This window comes from Neodiprion pinetum, chromosome 3, assembly GCF_021155775.2.
Source record: "Neodiprion pinetum isolate iyNeoPine1 chromosome 3, iyNeoPine1.2, whole genome shotgun sequence".
In the NCBI taxonomy this organism is placed as follows: domain Eukaryota; kingdom Metazoa; phylum Arthropoda; class Insecta; order Hymenoptera; family Diprionidae; genus Neodiprion; species Neodiprion pinetum.
The window spans coordinates 24,357,295-24,374,167 of record NC_060234.1 but is presented as its reverse complement, the minus strand read 5'-3'; the positions used below and the strand labels follow the sequence as shown (position 1 = coordinate 24,374,167).

Sequence of the window (16,873 nt, the reverse complement as noted above, 5' to 3'; positions counted from 1 at the left end):
ATTTTTCTTTGTACACTCGCAGCGTCATCGGAGAAATGATGCAAGTATAATAAAGGGGCGAAAAATACGGTTTCCGTTTCCGTGCCCTCGCAAAACGGCACCGTGACACAAAAGCTAATTCTGATTGGGCGTTATGCCCAGATTATTCACGGATCCCCCCCTGCGGAAGAGTGTTCAAAAGCGAATGGGTGTCAAGAATCCGCGAAATCAGGCACGGACTATACATAATTCTTGATATTTCGCTGGCTCGTTCGGTCGCAATATTTATACTCGACATATTATTGCCGGGTGATGTTCGTTCAACAGTGATATGTTGCTGCGTGCGACGATCGGTTTGATAAATGAAAATAAATTGACCACCACGAATTTCTTATTACAGCTATTAACTACTCGCACCGAAACCTTAACCCCCGTCATTCTTCTTGAGTAGATTAGCTGTTGGCAAATATTTGGTTAACTCGAAAACTTTTCTCGAGCATTTAAAGCTGCTTCAATATTTTTCTCGATTTGTATGCAAACATTCCAATGCTGCGTGAATAGTTCTTGGACTCGTCTCCGACTGACTTATACAGAATCTGGAAAAAACGATTAATCGATTAATCGCACAGCAATAGTAGACACTTCGTGACTATAGATCATTAGTTCGGTTGAAGAAATATTTGATAATATGACCCATTAGTATCAGGTACTTATGTCAGCCAAGAACACGATTTGCTGTTCCGTTTTGAATAAAAATAATTTTCTCTCTGTCAGTCTTGACTCTGTAGATCGCCTCGATCGTTTCGCACTTCGCAAAATCCCTGCTGTTACGACGATCATTACGATTTGTTCCAGCCTCAAATTTTACCAATCAATCATGCACACATTTTCACGGTCAATCATTGGCTGTACGTCGCTCCGCAATCCTCTTCGTATTGCGTCCAATTTACAAGCAGTTAACGTAACCTCGGTTGGACAAAAAAGATGAATTTTAGATTTTGTAGTAACGAGTATAGTTTCAAAGTAATTGAATCACTTTCTGACCGAAGACCGTTCCGCGATTTGTTCTGTTGTGGAAATAGTGATGTTATAAAAATACGTAGAAATTCTACGTGAAGTGGCCATTGTGATATTTTGCGTTCCACACGTGGTGTACTTTGGAATTCCGGACACGTATGCAGTGTCGGGCAGCATCAAATTACTTATTGTAATTAATTACATATAAATTACAAATTAAAATTGTAATTAGCAATTGAAAAAAATCAATTGCGAATTAAAAGAGTAATTGACACTTTTATTCGAATCAATTACAAATTAAAAAAGTAATTGACCCTATTTTTCGAATCACTTACGAATTAAACAAGCGATTGAAACGATTTTTCTCTCTTTCGATTTGACTCTCTCCTTTATGTCTCTTCTCTTGTTCTATGCCACCTAAATAAATAAATAGATAAGTATTCCTAGGAGCATCGGGGTAAAATGGGCCGCCCTTGAAGTAGTCGAAGCCTGGAGCAAAATGGAACACCTTTTTTATGAGGTTCAAGAATTTTGTGAATATTTCTAAAATATTAAATTGGATAACTTCAAATAATCTGACAATGAGTCAGTACTTACATACTCATCATGAATGCGGGTGCGCGACAGCCGTACAGATGCCCTGCGAATAATCGTATGATAAAAATGTATATAGTATGCAAAATCACATTCATTAGATATTTATTCGTTTAATATTTGTACGTTGTGAACGCGAATTATCATAGAAACAATATTTAAAGATAAGTCGAGGGCAGATAATCCAACACCGTACGGATAATTGTAATGTGTACTAATCGTAACTTGTAATTGACGCGAAAAAGTGGCGATAAATTTTTAAATTTGTAATCGATGCGAAAGAAAGTATCAATTACAATTATAATTAGTAATTTTTTTTTTTTTTCTAATCACAAAATATAATTACAATTTGCAAATTGTCATTAATTAATTACAAATTTACCCAATACTGTACGTACGTACGTACAGCATACCGGGTTATTTCGTGGAAATGTTACATCGACAATTTCACATGGAGCAAATCCGCCTGCATTGTTGCAATTCAGGGTACATTCTACCGGAATCCGCCTGCGTTTCGCAACCTAGATTACGTCTTACCCATCGAAAGTTGTTTTGTTAACAATTGCAAGGGAGACACCACATGGAAAGAAAAATATTGTAAATTTTACATCTCCCGTGGTAAATAAACGGACAGCACTGTTTTCGAGTCAATTTTACAGAAATTTTGGTAAAATTTACAAATTCGATAATAAGAGTTAGAAAATCAATAATAAGAGTTACATCATGCTTACTGTTAGATAGATCTAGCAGAATTGATCTAAATTTAACTCCAAGAAAATGCTGTCCTGATATTCACCACAGCAGATGTAAAATCTACGGTAAGTACCTAAATTTTTGTCCGTGCGGTAGAAGCGTCACACTATCGTGCGAGACTAATTCCAAGGAAAGGGAGCACTCGGGTTCAAGTCCCCAGCGAGTCGAGGAGGGCCTTAGCAGCAGCCTGCAAAAAATTTAAAGGAAAGTTATACGTTAATTCAAGCACCGAACCAACAAGCTCAGGTTTCAACTCACAATCAGTCCGGCTACATTTGGGCAAGATTTTCTGCAGTTTTTCTCGCCCCTTGTGCAAATGCGGGTGTCTCTATTGAAATTCGCAAGTCGGCTGCAGACGCATAACGATGGTTACTGACCATTGTCCCTATCGCCCCGTACAAGGGAAAAATCACCTTCCAGAGACACACCCTCTCGAGTATGGCGAGGAGTGCAGTATTTGTCATTATTATTGTTATCATTATCATTATTACTGTTGTTATTATTGTTTTTAAGGAGTCGACCAATCGTAAACAATGAGAGAAATAAAATATACCGTCGGTTGCAGAAAATATGCTGGTTTCGGTGAAACGTACCGTAAATTACGTAAAGACAAGTGAATTTACCCTTACTTAAATTGCCCCCGTGATACTCCAACCATATAATCCAGTGTACCGTGTGAATATCTCCTCAAGGCTCACGATTACTGTCAACATCTCGTGCACACCTACTTATGTAGACGAAGGCGTGGGAGCAGGGATAACTGTCACACCCGTATTTAAGTTGGACACCTATGTCTGTACGAAAGGACCGAGGCAAGGTGAGCTGGGTCAAAACAACTGTGGAAAAATGATTTTTATTTTGTGGTGGCGCTTCACTATGTAACGAAAAGAAAAAATGACATTCCAAAGAAAAGTGTCGTTCCAATAACCATGATCATAATCATATTTATTGCTGAACTGACAGGCTTTGCCCTGGATTCTTTTTTACCTATAACTTTGTTGCGTAGTGGAGTTTACCCAATTGTTATTTGACAAAACATTAGGGAAGAACTATGCTCTATGAAGAACTATCCTTGTACTATGCTATTTGACATGTATGATATGCTTTTTCAGCTATTACCTGGATTGCATGTAATTAAATCGAAGAGCGATTTCTACTTCGGCTCACAAACATATAGGAGTAAAATATCTCTCTCGTCTTGTGAAAGGTCTGATGATGTTTGAGAAATGTGGGAAAACTGTAGGTTGATAAAGAAAAAGGTTTTTAAATTTCGTACACACGTTTCACCAACAAAGGACTGCGACGGTATATCACTCATTTTTTTCAAACTGTGAGTTTGATAGTAACTAGGTAACTCTTCGTGGGAGTAGTTATTTTTTTAGATACTCTATAAAGTTCCACCAACTTCGAACGAAATCGATGATGCAGCGTCCGCGCAGGTTACACATATTTAGGGATTTCTTTTTTGGAACCTGCGAACTTAGACTAAACCTGCCAGGGCATTCAACTTCACTCTTGAAAATCCCTGTCACCTTTTATCAAACAGTCGACAACTATTGCCATCCGGTGTTTTGCCCCGCGGGTCGCAACGCTCATCTTTTACCCTATACCTCGGCAAAGGTCTCCTTCCCGATGATCCAACGGCTCTGAAACGACCTTCATGGTTGGATCTCACGTTGAATATATAAGTATATCTGGTAAAACCAAAACTCCCTGGGGCGCTTCTCTTGTCTCGTACACGCTACCGTGAACGTAATACAGGTACGTAAACTTCAACCTGCCAAGGGAAACGCGTAACAGCCATTGATGGATGTCAGTTGAGTCTTGTAATTACCTCGAGTTGTTATTTTTAAATCTGGTCGCGATGATTTGTACAAATTTTCGAAAGGAAGTTTCCAAGCTCTTTGGTATGGACATTGTTGCGTTGATCTCGTTGTCAGTTTGCAGATTTTCCCAGTCTGTAGCGAGTTATTTCGAGGCGTCTCAGCGACACCAAAACAACGTTGTACGTAGGCAAAAAAAAGAAAAAAAAACGCATCTTCATCACCACAACTTTTTTCAAGTTAAAATTAAAAGGAAAAATAACAAAAAAATTGGTGGAAAAGTATGCAAGAGTTGGCGCGGAATATGCCGACTAATATAAACAGCAACTCTTGAGCACTGTATAATGTAAAAAATACATACCTATACGTATAAAATGACAACTTCGTAATGCAGGATGTCTGGTAAAATGTTTCGATCATTTTTTTTATGTACACTGGCTTTATAGTATTACTAATAACCAGTACTAGTATATTTACCAATCTCTATTGCAATGGTACGATGTTGGTGCATCGACGAAGTGATTTTGAGGCTTTATTTAACTAAAAAACATAACAAGCATAACGAAAGATTAGCAGTTACCAAGAAACGTACTTGATAGGTATTGTTAAGTATACATATGACAGTTATTATTACACGAGACAGGTATTCGTACTGTAATATTTCTTGTATAATTGTAACGATATTTCTTCTCCGGTAATATTTTAGTACCGAAAGACTGGACTTAAACTTTTGTGGTAACCCTGATCGAGCGGTGGCTCAAATCGAGATTTTGACAAGTTCGGAAGCTCTCCACTCGACGGTATTCCGTTATATTTCCGAAGAAAAGAATGCAGAGCAAAGAGAGAAGTGGATTCGTCCTCCGACGACGTGGTATTCTCCTCATAACATTCATACCGTGTATACTGTAATCGCTCTATCGGTCGAAATACCTCGCCTTTAAGGACAAAGGTTCACCCCATCTTTCCCCATCCGTATCTTATCTCCCTTTCTTTTTCTCACCGCGGCATCTATCCTCGGATTCAGAGCCCCGAAGACTGTCCAAAAGTCCATCCCGAAACCGGCATCGAGGTTCGTCGTCGTCTCGCGTGCTCCCGACTGCCAACAATTCTCTCTACCGATATAGTCAGACCGAGCCCGAGAGCGGTATGTAATCCATTCCTACTCGTCGTTTGCAGAGCCCTACGAGTGAGAGTGGTGCAGAGACGCCTATAGCGTGGAAAAGCCAGACTAGCACCGATCGCACGTAAAAGCACCGCGTGCGCGAGTACGCTCGATACTTCCCTCTCTCTTTCTCTCCCGCCTTCGCTCCGTCCTCTTTCCGTCCGCGCCGTCCGCTCAACGACCCGATCCGACCCGACCCGACCCGACCCGACCCGACCTCAGCCGAGTCGCCCGACGGACGGACAGACCGGCAGCCCGACAGACCCAGCAGACCGACCGCGGGGGTTGGTTGTTATTGATCCCGGCGCAGTCCCTCGCCGTTTTCCCGCGCCGCGCACTCTTCCCCCACCTACCCCCTCCGCCGCCGCCCATGTTTGCGGCCCCAGGGCAAAGCTGACGGGCGCCAGAGCTCAGTCAGTGCGTGCACCGCGGCCGGCCGGCGTGCACCGTGGACGCGCACTCCCGATTCGGCCGCGTGGGCTCGTCCAGCGTTTGAAAGGCAGGCAACCCCGTCGTCCTTTTACGATTTGGTATTTAAATTTACGTCGACGCGTAGCCCTATCCCTTCCCTAGTTCACTTCCACCACATCCGTCGTAATTCAGGATGGAAAGGAAGAGCCGAGACCACGGAGACCGACGAGAAGTCTCCTTGCCGTTTCCGAATTTTCGGTGGATCTCAGACGCGTGCTCGATTTATTTATTCGATGTAAATCACGCGCTCTTTCTCGACTAAATCTACTCGCCGAGTATCATTGCTACACGCTACCGCCGATCACGCCGCACTGTCTTCTTCCCGACTCACGGATATGCGTATATATGTATATACATATCCATATGTACGATGTGTATATATATCGCATAAACACAATTTTCTTCGTGTCGTTAACCGTACTTGTGATGTAGTTGTTTTTATTTGGTCTCAGCCCGTGATATATTCGAGGGGAAAAGAGAGAAAGAGAGAGACATATAGACGCGCGGATCTCCGCCACTCGGGAAGTTCGACATCCGTACGGTTTAGTACAACTTCGCCTACGACGTCGTACGCGAGGAGGACGAAGAGGAGGAGGAGGAGGAGGAGGCCGAGGCCGGTCCCTCGGACCGACCGACGCCCGGCGTCGCGTGCCCCGAAACGTTAGCAACAAGTTCCGCTGGTCGTTGCGCGATGGACGATGACCCGCCCGGAGAGGAACCTCACGAACTTTTAACACGTCCCCGTCGGTCAAGTGTTTCAGGTGTACGTCCACGCACATCGTCGTGCCGGGGAGAGTGTACCCTCCTATCTTTTTCCACCCCTTTATCAAATTATTCACTCGGTTCGGAGTTGCATGTATAATCTTGATTTAACCCGAAAGGACGGACAGGCCAATTGCTACGTATTCTTCATATTCCACGTGACATATTATACAGTTTTTGAAAATAATTCTACACGAATTCTAATATGAATAAAACGACAAAAAAAAATAAAAAATGTGCGTGCCAGTTTTTGTCGTGAAAGGTCACGGTTTACGATATCGTGGTTAAATGGTACACAGCTTCATAGTGATAGAACTAAACATGCGGGACATTTTTTTATTTAATTTTATGTAAAATTAAGCGGTGCAAATCCTTGCACAGTGAACTTGACTGTACTTTACCAAGAGCGTGGTGCGCCAGTCGGTTTTGAAACGAAGTTAACTTTTTCCCGGCCAATCGACACTCTCAATGAATTCTATCAAATTTCGTGCAGGTACTTGGATGAAATTCCGCTCGACGTTGTTATCCGAGTAAACTAAATTCTGGCACGCGTCTAGGATAGATAAAAAAAAGTCGAACGGCGCTCGTGGGAAGAATTTTAGTCGTAGCAGTGACGTGCGGTGATGCAAACTATGCGGGACACGGGTCTTCACCGGCGGATCACCGCGTTCTTTCTTCCGCATTTTTCCACTCTATTTTCGATTTTCCGATCCACCGCCCTGAAATAAGTTCATAAAACAGTCGTATTCGCACTCGTAGTACCACGAAACAAGACACCAGAATTGCGGAGCTCCCAAGTTTTGAAAAAGGGCCTCATCTTTTTCCGGGAAGAAAAGCGAGCGAGGAACGATAAGAAAATGAGCATCTGCCAAGTATATCTTGTTATAATTCTCGCGACAACCGCGAACCGGAGATATCTACTCGCTAAGTAAGGTTTCACTGCAGCATTTGCATAAGTCAAAAACTTGTAACACGGTTAACCCAGAGAAGCGGAGAGGAAAGGAGGGGAAAACGCGACGGCGGCGACGACACGCGAGAGAGTTTCTAAGGCAAACATAAAATCGGCCTAGTGTCTGTTTACGCGGTAGTCGTACGTTTAACTTAACCCCCTTTCCCCTCCCCCCCTTCCGTCCTCGCCATTTTTCTCTCTCTCTCTCTCTCTTTCTCGCTCTTCCTTTTCCTCGTTGTTGTTACTCCACGGCACGCGTCCGCTAATTATCGCGACATCTTATCGGTGTAATTTGAATTTCTTTTCTCATTCCCCCGATTCTTATTTGTTCCACTCGAGGTTGTGTGGTCTGCGGTCGTACAGGAGAATCAGTTAGTCGTAACGTTAGATCAGCTCGATCATCCCTGTCTCTGGCTCTTCGACGTTCTCTTTCTCTCTCTCTCTCCCACTCCTTTTATTCGTCTCACGTGGATCGAATGTTGAATTTATCATACGATTTTTAGCGCGGCAGATTTAATATACGTTCAGTGCATTGTGTGATGTATTATACCTGTCCATGAAGTATACTTGTAATATACTATACATTCCAGTCATGCAGACCTCGGCTTCGTGCGCGATTGATAATTTAACATACTCATATATATTTTTTTTCCCAACCACCCATGCAACGGGCTTGACGCGTCAATTGTGAGTCCAGCCGCGTGGCTATTGCAGCCGTGGTGTAGATTTTTTTTAATTTATTTTACATTTTGTGTGATCCGATGCTTCTCGTTCGTTTTAAAATATACCAGTTCGTTTCAGTGAGCAGAAGAGCATGTAGCGGACAGTGTACACGAGATAAAGAAACCTGTAATATCGTGTTATAAAAAAAAAAAAAAACAAAAAAAAAGAAAAAAGAAACATGTAAACACATCGAGATGTAACACACGTGTATGATACGTACAACCGGCGGAAGTGATATGTTCATGGTGAGAGGAAAAGTAAGGTTAAACGCGGAGAAAATAAGCCAAAGATATCGCAGCGTCTCGGCTGTGCGTATACATGTGTGTAAAAAATAGATCGCACCGACGATATTACGTGCATGGTGTCGTATGCGTGACAAAGAGTGGCAAACGACAATAATAAGAATAACTACCGTAGTAAAGAAACGGAAGAACAAAGGAAGGAAGGGAGAACCACGCCGCGGTGATAGGGAAACGACGAAAATTAAACCCAACAAGTCAAAAGTGGCGTCCACGCCGCGACGCGAGGCTTCGGGTCACCGCGGCGGAATCCGCGGGACCCGGCGCCGAGTAAACGGCGGAGGATCGCTTTCTAGCCGTGGATCGGCAACGGGGCTGCAATGCGGTCTGTGCGCCGTTGTCGCCGGGCTGTTTCGTCGGGCGATGTGCATCGCCGGAAGCAGGCGAGGTTCCGGCGAGTCGTGCTACCAGGAACTCCCCTACGAGGGACCGATTGTCCCCCAAATTATAACGGCGATTCCACAGGCTCCCCTTCGAGTCAAATCTGCTAGCGGATCTCTCAGGGTGCAGAGTCCCAAGGAACCTCGGGAGGTGAGGGAAACGATACATTTCCTGTCTGTGTGTGTGCGTGTGTGTGTGGGAATGACTGTGATTTTATTTTTCATCGCTCGAAGGGACGCGTTGTTTCGGTGACTTCGAGACTTCGTTAATTCAAGCGAGTTGGTCGTTAGATCGATTGATTTGATTCGAGTGAAATTGCTTCGAGTGGCTTTGTGAAGTGAACATTGTACTTTTATTGGATTCTAATCTAGTTACTTGTGAAACGGGTTCGCGAAGTAGAATGAAATTATGTTGGATTCGTGTGATTTTTATTAACTTCATAAATTCAAACCACTTGAACTGATTCAAAATGACTTGAAATTAATCCTTATGTCTTGAACTGACTCCAAATTGCTTGGACCGACTTTTTGAAGTCAAAAGACTTGAAATAGTTTCAAAAGATTTCAAGCGATTTCAAGTGAATTCGTGAATTTAAATTTCGCCAATTGAATCCAAATTCTTTGAACTGAATTCAAATGACTTGAACCAAACGACTTTCACGCGGATTCACGGGACTGTTAAAGGATTCTACTGACTTCACGTAACCTCACGTGACATCAAGTAAATTCTAAAATGACTTTTTTCCGCACATGCTGGGTGGGATTATGATAGATTGGAATATTTAGGGAAATGTTAGGAGTTTTTGCGGATAGTCAGGGAATTGTTTATTATATTTTATCTTCATACAAATACGTCATTTTGAATATTCCTAAATATTACCTAGAATTCTGAAAATCTCCGACATACGTTACTGAATTTTCAATGCTCGGCAAACTCTGGGAAACGGTAGGGAATTTTATTTATTGTCCGCGAAGTGTTGCAAAGAAGTACATCTAAACAATGCCGTGAGTGAATTGGTATTCAAACGAAGATACGAATGCTGATAACTTATGTAACTGTCATAAAATATGAACGTAAATGGTACGCCGATAGAAAGGCTCGGTTTGAACTGACTAAATCGGCGATCACGGGCCGCGAAATGAGACATTGATCACTGTAACGAAACATCGGTTGATGTGACTAGAAATTTGCTTGAGCGAAGATTTTAACGATTGAATCAACTGATTAAAATTCTCGTGAAAGTTTAAAACATTGAATATCGACAATAGAATTTTCATTCAAATCTTATCGAAGATTGCCATTACTTTCTCTGCAGTAAACACTAGATTGGTTTATCGAATACAGTCGAAATGCATATTCGTTGAAATGATTAATCGATTCTATTATGAACATGTCTGTACCGCGTTTTACAGTATTGAACTCTATCCAAAACCATAGTCACGGCATGCTACAATGATTATAAGATTATTTTTCTTCTCTCAAGTTCAGGCTTTTTTGCACAACCTTTAAACATATTCAATCCTGATTATAAAAAAACTTAATCGAAGCGAACTTCAATTCTGGAAAATTTGGAATCTGGAAAACTGAAGAAATTTCAAACGCTTCATATTTTTTTTATTTTTACGATCCTGCGAATTTGACACGTGCAAATATGATTCTCAAGGCTCGAGTTCAAAATTTTGTTTCTTCAACGACTACACTTCTCGCCAGTGATTTGGACATTTTAATACCGTGTTACAAAATCTATCAATCTCGTCGCGTTGACAGGAAATTAAGTATTCATTTATCTATATTCAGTTGATGGGTCAACCATTTCAATTAAAAATAAAATTAATGCTTATTGGAATCTGTTAGATTGATCTGGTATGTCTAACATCGTCCTTATTCGAGTACACTAGTAGCGATATCTAATAGTTTGTGATCTTCCAATGAAATGAGAGAATTTCGAACTTTCTCAGCGTGTGAATCTCATCCACACTTTTATGATTTTCGCATTATCGAATCTCTGTCGAATTCACACCGGTAATAATTATTATCATTCCACAGTTTTCACTATTTTGTGCAAACAGCGTAGGTCACGTTCCACTTTTAAGTGATAAAATGAACGCAAACGGGTGGTGGTGAATCCATCCGCACGCGGTTTATTTGTTTCGGGTTGGCGTCATCTCTAGCTCTTGCTGATTGTGAGTCACTTCGGAAACAAGTCGCAGCAGCAGTAGCATGCATGGTCAATGGCTCGCTAGAGTCCACGACGCGTCGCTCTAATTCTAATATAAACGACGACTTCCCTATTACATTCACCGGACTTCATATTAACTGCGCCACGCTACCGCTGTTGCAGCTACTGCATGCAAAATCACGCCTCGGAAAATGAAAAGTTAGATCAGAAAATGGCCGGATTGATCATCCGCAGCTTTTTTCAGGATGAATCGGTTATAGTAGCTTAATTCGGACAAAAGTTGGGCAAGTTGAGTTAAGCCCTACTGTGCGATAGAAATAAATTTGAGAAAATTCGTATTTAACGCAAGCTAAAATATTAACAATTTGAGAAAAGACTCCATAACTCCACGCGCGTTCAAAACTATTAAACAATTTTCGAAATAAATTCAAACTGGATGAAAATAGATTGTTTAAAGTGCGGTACAACAGATGTTCGTCAAAAACTACAATTCCGCATTACCACGGTATAAAATTTCTCGATTATTTATCAGGAAATTTCTGAGGATCTGGTCAGCAAGCAAAATCAGTTCAGATCCATTTGATTGAGATCAAAAACGGCAAAGTTTGATTATTTTGTACGTTTTGATGATACGTAAATCCTCTTCGCAAGTTATGTTGATATCTTAACTTGTGTAACTCAAATATATTTAGATTCGTTTCAATCACATACCTACTAGGAACGTTGTTTCATTCGTATTGATAATCATTGAAGCAAATAACACTGCTGGAGATTTTTTTAACAGGTTGTTTCTTCTCGCTCTAAGTTTCGATTCAAAGAATTCGGTCCGTTCATCCTTAAATCGAAACCAAAAGCATAATCCGTTCACGGGCATGATGATAATAAGATCAAAATTTGCACTCATGCCGTCGACAGCGTGAGCCGAATATACAGACTGCGACCATCGAAGCAACTGACACGTTTTCCTCGTTTCTACAACGTACGGTAGCATGGAATGGGAACAATGCGACAATTTGGGACAAGTTCCCCTCCGTGTTCACACTTACCTTATAATTTAACTTTTGTGCGTTATCAGTCGGCGAGTGTGGGCTGCGATAGCGTCTTCTGAAAATAGTACGATATTTCATTACAAAGCGCCATTGCGCCATCTGAGCCGGGGGCAAATAAGACCGCGATGTTCGAGGAGGAGGATTCAAGTCGATGCTCGAGGTGTACGACAAAAGCGATATTATGTGGCTGACTGTAGCGCTACGCAATTTGCACGTCTTACTAGGTGCAGTTGTGCAGCTTTGATCATCCGGATGATCTTCCGCAGACTGCAACGTTGCGTCACAAACCACAGTGTCCGTCGTTGTATCGATTAAATAGACCGCCTATTGTTCAATCTCAACAGAATTATTTTGTCCCTCTTTTACTTCTCCGAACTCCGAAAGAGCAACTCGAATATCTCACGATCAAGTTGTGCTCATGCAAATTTCCTCGAGATCTCTTAGAACTCCGGTTTTTATGGAATTATTTATGGTAATTCGTTATAAGGTAACGACAATTATGCGAAAGAGCGTGACGATTATTACATGTGAAATGAGGAGTAAGATACAGATTCTTTGTGCCGTTTACAGGTTGTTTATAATGGCCCGAGGTTCTTCATTTTCCATATAAATGTATCTATCTCATAGACATCCAACTATCATGTCTGCGGCGTAGAAGCCACTGATTATAAAGCCGCACGTACTTTTCTTATTTATGCGTACACGTTCGGCGTTGTGTACCAACATTCATCGGTTCACTGTAAATGTTACATAAATTTTTCGCTTCGCACTTAACGTTGAAGTTAGCTTTGTTCAAGAATTAGAGTTTGCTGTTAAGGAATCCCTCTATTGATCCGTCACATCACTATTAACCCTTTGAGTCACGCTTTATCGTGCTGTCTCAACCTTCAATACAAGATAATATTCCATGGTTTTTGGGATTACTGATTCAAAATGGCGGACAAAAATTTCAAATTTAATTCAATCCGGTCAAAAAGCAGTATGCAGGAATTTTCGGCGTTGCTTATCGGATTCGTGATATTGAATTTTCGAAATCTGATTTCAGATTCGTAATAAGCGACCCTAAAAACTCCGGGACAGAGTTCTATCTCCCGATTCGCTCGAATTTGAAATTTTTGTCAGCCATTTTGAATTATTTAACATCCTACCGATTACGTGCAGGTAACGTGTCGAACTGCGGATGCGCAAAGTAATTCAACTCTTGGTCAACCGATCGTTTCACGTTAATATTTTCGTCGGCGAAGCAATGGAGCCAACTTATTTATTTATTTACAATTGAAATAACGTTGTTATGTTGATTCGTAGCGGTAGTTAATCAATCATCGGTCAATCAACAATAAAAGTTTGCCAATTCTTCTCTGTAATAACTGCATGAATATCCGAGGTGTTCTCGACATGAAAAAAAATCTGCTTGAAGTAACAAGCTTGTACGGGAACTCGATAGAGCTCAATTTGCTAATCTTCCCCTTTTTTTATCGTTCTTTTTTCTTTCTATCGTTTTCTTTCAAACACCGCAGCAACGTGTACCTGCATCATGTTACTTCTGCAGTCACAATCGGGACACTGGTGCAAGTTTCGTGTAAACCGGTTAGCTAGTTCTCGAGTCTATCGATGGCAAACATCGAAACGAACGAAGCCTTTTATATGCATATTGGCGCAGATAACAGGTTAAAGGAAGCTGCGTGCGTAATACGCGTACGCCTGTATGAAAGATGCTGTGCGTCGAATGACGATTGAAAAAATTGAAAGCAGCCTTGCAGTGACGTCACGAGTGGAATGCGAACCGGGTCAATCACGGCTCTCGTAATACGTGCTACGAGTAGTAATTTAGTACGGTACGGTAACTGGTTACCTAGCCTAACCCGAACTCTTGGCGTTTATCTATCCAAGCACTGCAGTTGAATATGTTCTTACACTTGGGCTGCTGGATTCCGACCGTCTCTGAAAATTCGCAACTTTTAATTTGGTTAAAAAACAGTTTCAGGCGATGATACTTGGCACCTGCAAAATCTCGAATTGTTTTTTCTTTTTTTCATTTTTTCACATCTCGATAATTTGTCCTCTGACTGCGATTTCTATTACATAAAACGTGAGTCAATTTAATTGCTCCTAACAAAGATCAAGCTTAGGTACGTATGATATATATATATATATATATATATATATATCACCTCATCTATCTTACGATAAATCATTCGTATAAAGAAAAAAAACTCCCGACGCTTATTGAAAATTGCTCGTACATCGAAGCAATCTCTATAAAAATGACGAAAAGCCTCGAGTTATTGCACTCTAACGCAAATAGCGCTCTGCGCCATTTACGGGCATCAGTTTTTGCCTTATCAGTACCCCAAGATATTTTCACGGACAACAGCTCTACCCCGTCCGTCCTTTTACCATTGAAAGTTTTCACGGCAAGGCTTCGAACACAGAGACACGCTGAATATGTGACATTTCTCATTGGCTAATGCGGTTTTCCCTCCATTCAAGGTCTTTGGGTCGTTTCCGAGATATTTTAACTTTTAACTTTATCAACAAATAGCACCAGACGATTAGCTTTTGTTTAATTGGTACGTCACTTCGTTCGGCGAGCGTAATTCAATTGAAAATAGTTTCCCGGAAAGTCATGATGCAATCCGAATTTCAACGAAACCATTTTAATGTAAAGATAGTGTTCTTTTTTTGACGGGCTGAGGGAGGGGGGATGTCTTTTCCATCAAACGTACAGCCAAGTTTCGAATAAAAGCTTTATATTTTAGCAGCAGCAGTAAACAGTAATCTTGAAATCTTGGAAACTTGATGAGAAATCATAGTTTACATAAATTTGTCAATTACAAGATTTCCAATTTTAACAGGAAATTCGAAGAAACTGAAGAAGAACAACCATATAATTTTCACCAAGCCTTAACACTTCAGGATAACGTAGTTTGCACGATATTAGGTCGATTCAAGAATGTAGAAAGCTGCTACGTATTGGCGAGCTTCGAAATTTATTCATTTCCGTACTGCAAATTCTAATTCTGGTACATTTTTTGTTCGAATCTTACCGCGTGGAATGGCTTTGCGTGGAGGCGCCCTGGCAATGAATTATACCTAGGCTGAAAATTCATTGCTTCACGTGTGGCTCGATTAACGGCGCAAACAATGATAACGATGGAATTGAACACCGCGATTCGCTTCTCCGCGTAACAGATATAACGTGACACGTTACGTGTATGCGTATGTATGTTTACACATATATAATATATGTTCATGTGTGTATATATATATATATATATCTACACATTGTCAACATCACAACTTATATATCTATACGTCTATTCTGTATCTATTTTTCGCGACAACGTCCATGTATATTTAAAACAATGCCGAATCTGGAATGACCGCGATATGCAATTGCAGGCACGGTTCACCTTTCACGCGTGGAAATAAATGAATTTATCATTGAGCCCTGGTATAACCGTGTATACACAGCAGTATAAATATATAATGACGTTACTGTGGACCTCAGCCAATTTTTTTTTTTTTTTTTACACATTTACGCGGATTGAATTAATCGAATGTCATGGACTGAGTGATCACCGATGAAAATGTTTTTTTTTTTATTACTCTGATGAAAAAAATTACAAAAATTGACGCTTTATGTTACACTGAAATATTTTGTAAGGAAAATAACGTTACACAATATTACAGACTTTGAGGAAATTGGGCAGAATTGTTCCCCTGTTATTATATCCTCATTCTTATGATTCATAGCGTAAGAATATTTGTCAAACGTCTGTAATAATCATCTCGTCTGTGAAACTATCATGAAAGTTTTCGAACGTTTCATTTTTTCTTCTGGTCGTTTTAAGATTGGTTCCATGGTGAAATAACTGTCATTATTACTCTATTTTTTTTTTTTTTCTTTTGTCGACTGTTCAATTTTGCATTCACGAAAATTGATGTTCAACGTATTCAAAATTGGAAAATAAATGATCAAATCGATCTCACGCAATCACAAATTCCATCGCAAATTAACTGAAATAGAAAATATAATTTTTTAATATTATGATTAAAGATTATTTAATTTTTGGTTTAATGGAAATAATAAAAAAATTAATATTGCCTGCATATTTTTTGACATGCTTCCAATGGAGTGGAAAATGTTTCAATATTTTATAAAAAATTTCCAATACGTTAAACACAGATTCTTCGCAAACCACAATTTTTCAAAGTGTGCAATAAAATATTGAAACAATCATTGTATCGGAAGAATTTTGAAAACAGTGGAATTTCTAGAAAGAATCTGAATATTTGTAACTGTGAAGTGATTTCGTAAAAAGATTGTCACTAAATGGGAGGTCCTGAAGATGTTTTAAAAAAAAATTCATCTTCGTCGAATTGGAAAATGATATGCTCGTTAAATTTACCACTTCGTGAAAATCGAATGTCGAACACGCAGCCATCCGGCTACTCCGAAAACATCCCAAACCACGGGCATATTCGAAACGATTTGGCCTTTATTTTCTCGAAATCATTCGATGGTTCTTTCCTGGCTGTCGGAATACCGTCGACAAAGAATTGTCAATTTTGTTACTCCTTTTTGAGGAGCTGTGATTGCTTGCGCTTATTCCCGCGGCGATTCATGTTATCTTTTCGTATTGTTCATACGATCCAGCAGAAAACTGTCGCGAGGAAAGCACGAATATGTCTTGTATTCTCGTACCTGAACTGAAAATGGTGGAGATCT

General features: G+C 40.5%; 1 protein-coding gene across 13 annotated transcripts in view; it reads left to right on the top strand.

The window, feature by feature from the left end:
* LOC124213786 (uncharacterized) overlaps positions 1 to 16,873 on the top strand; it is a 130,735-nt gene that overhangs the window by 63,613 nt on the left and 50,249 nt on the right. For 2 of the 13 annotated variants that reach the window (XM_046615422.2, XM_046615421.2), the window contains exon 1: positions 5,762 to 9,063. The exons of 3 other annotated variants lie outside the window; for them this stretch is intronic. In XM_046615422.2, coding sequence (XP_046471378.1) covers positions 8,602 to 9,063 — 462 coding nt within the window. In that variant the 5' untranslated portion in view covers positions 5,762 to 8,601. Of the gene's footprint in view, positions 1 to 5,752; positions 9,064 to 16,873 lie in introns of those variants that run through there. 8 more of the 13 variants (XM_046615419.1, XM_069134124.1, XM_046615416.2 and 5 more) reach the window with 8 other exon arrangements.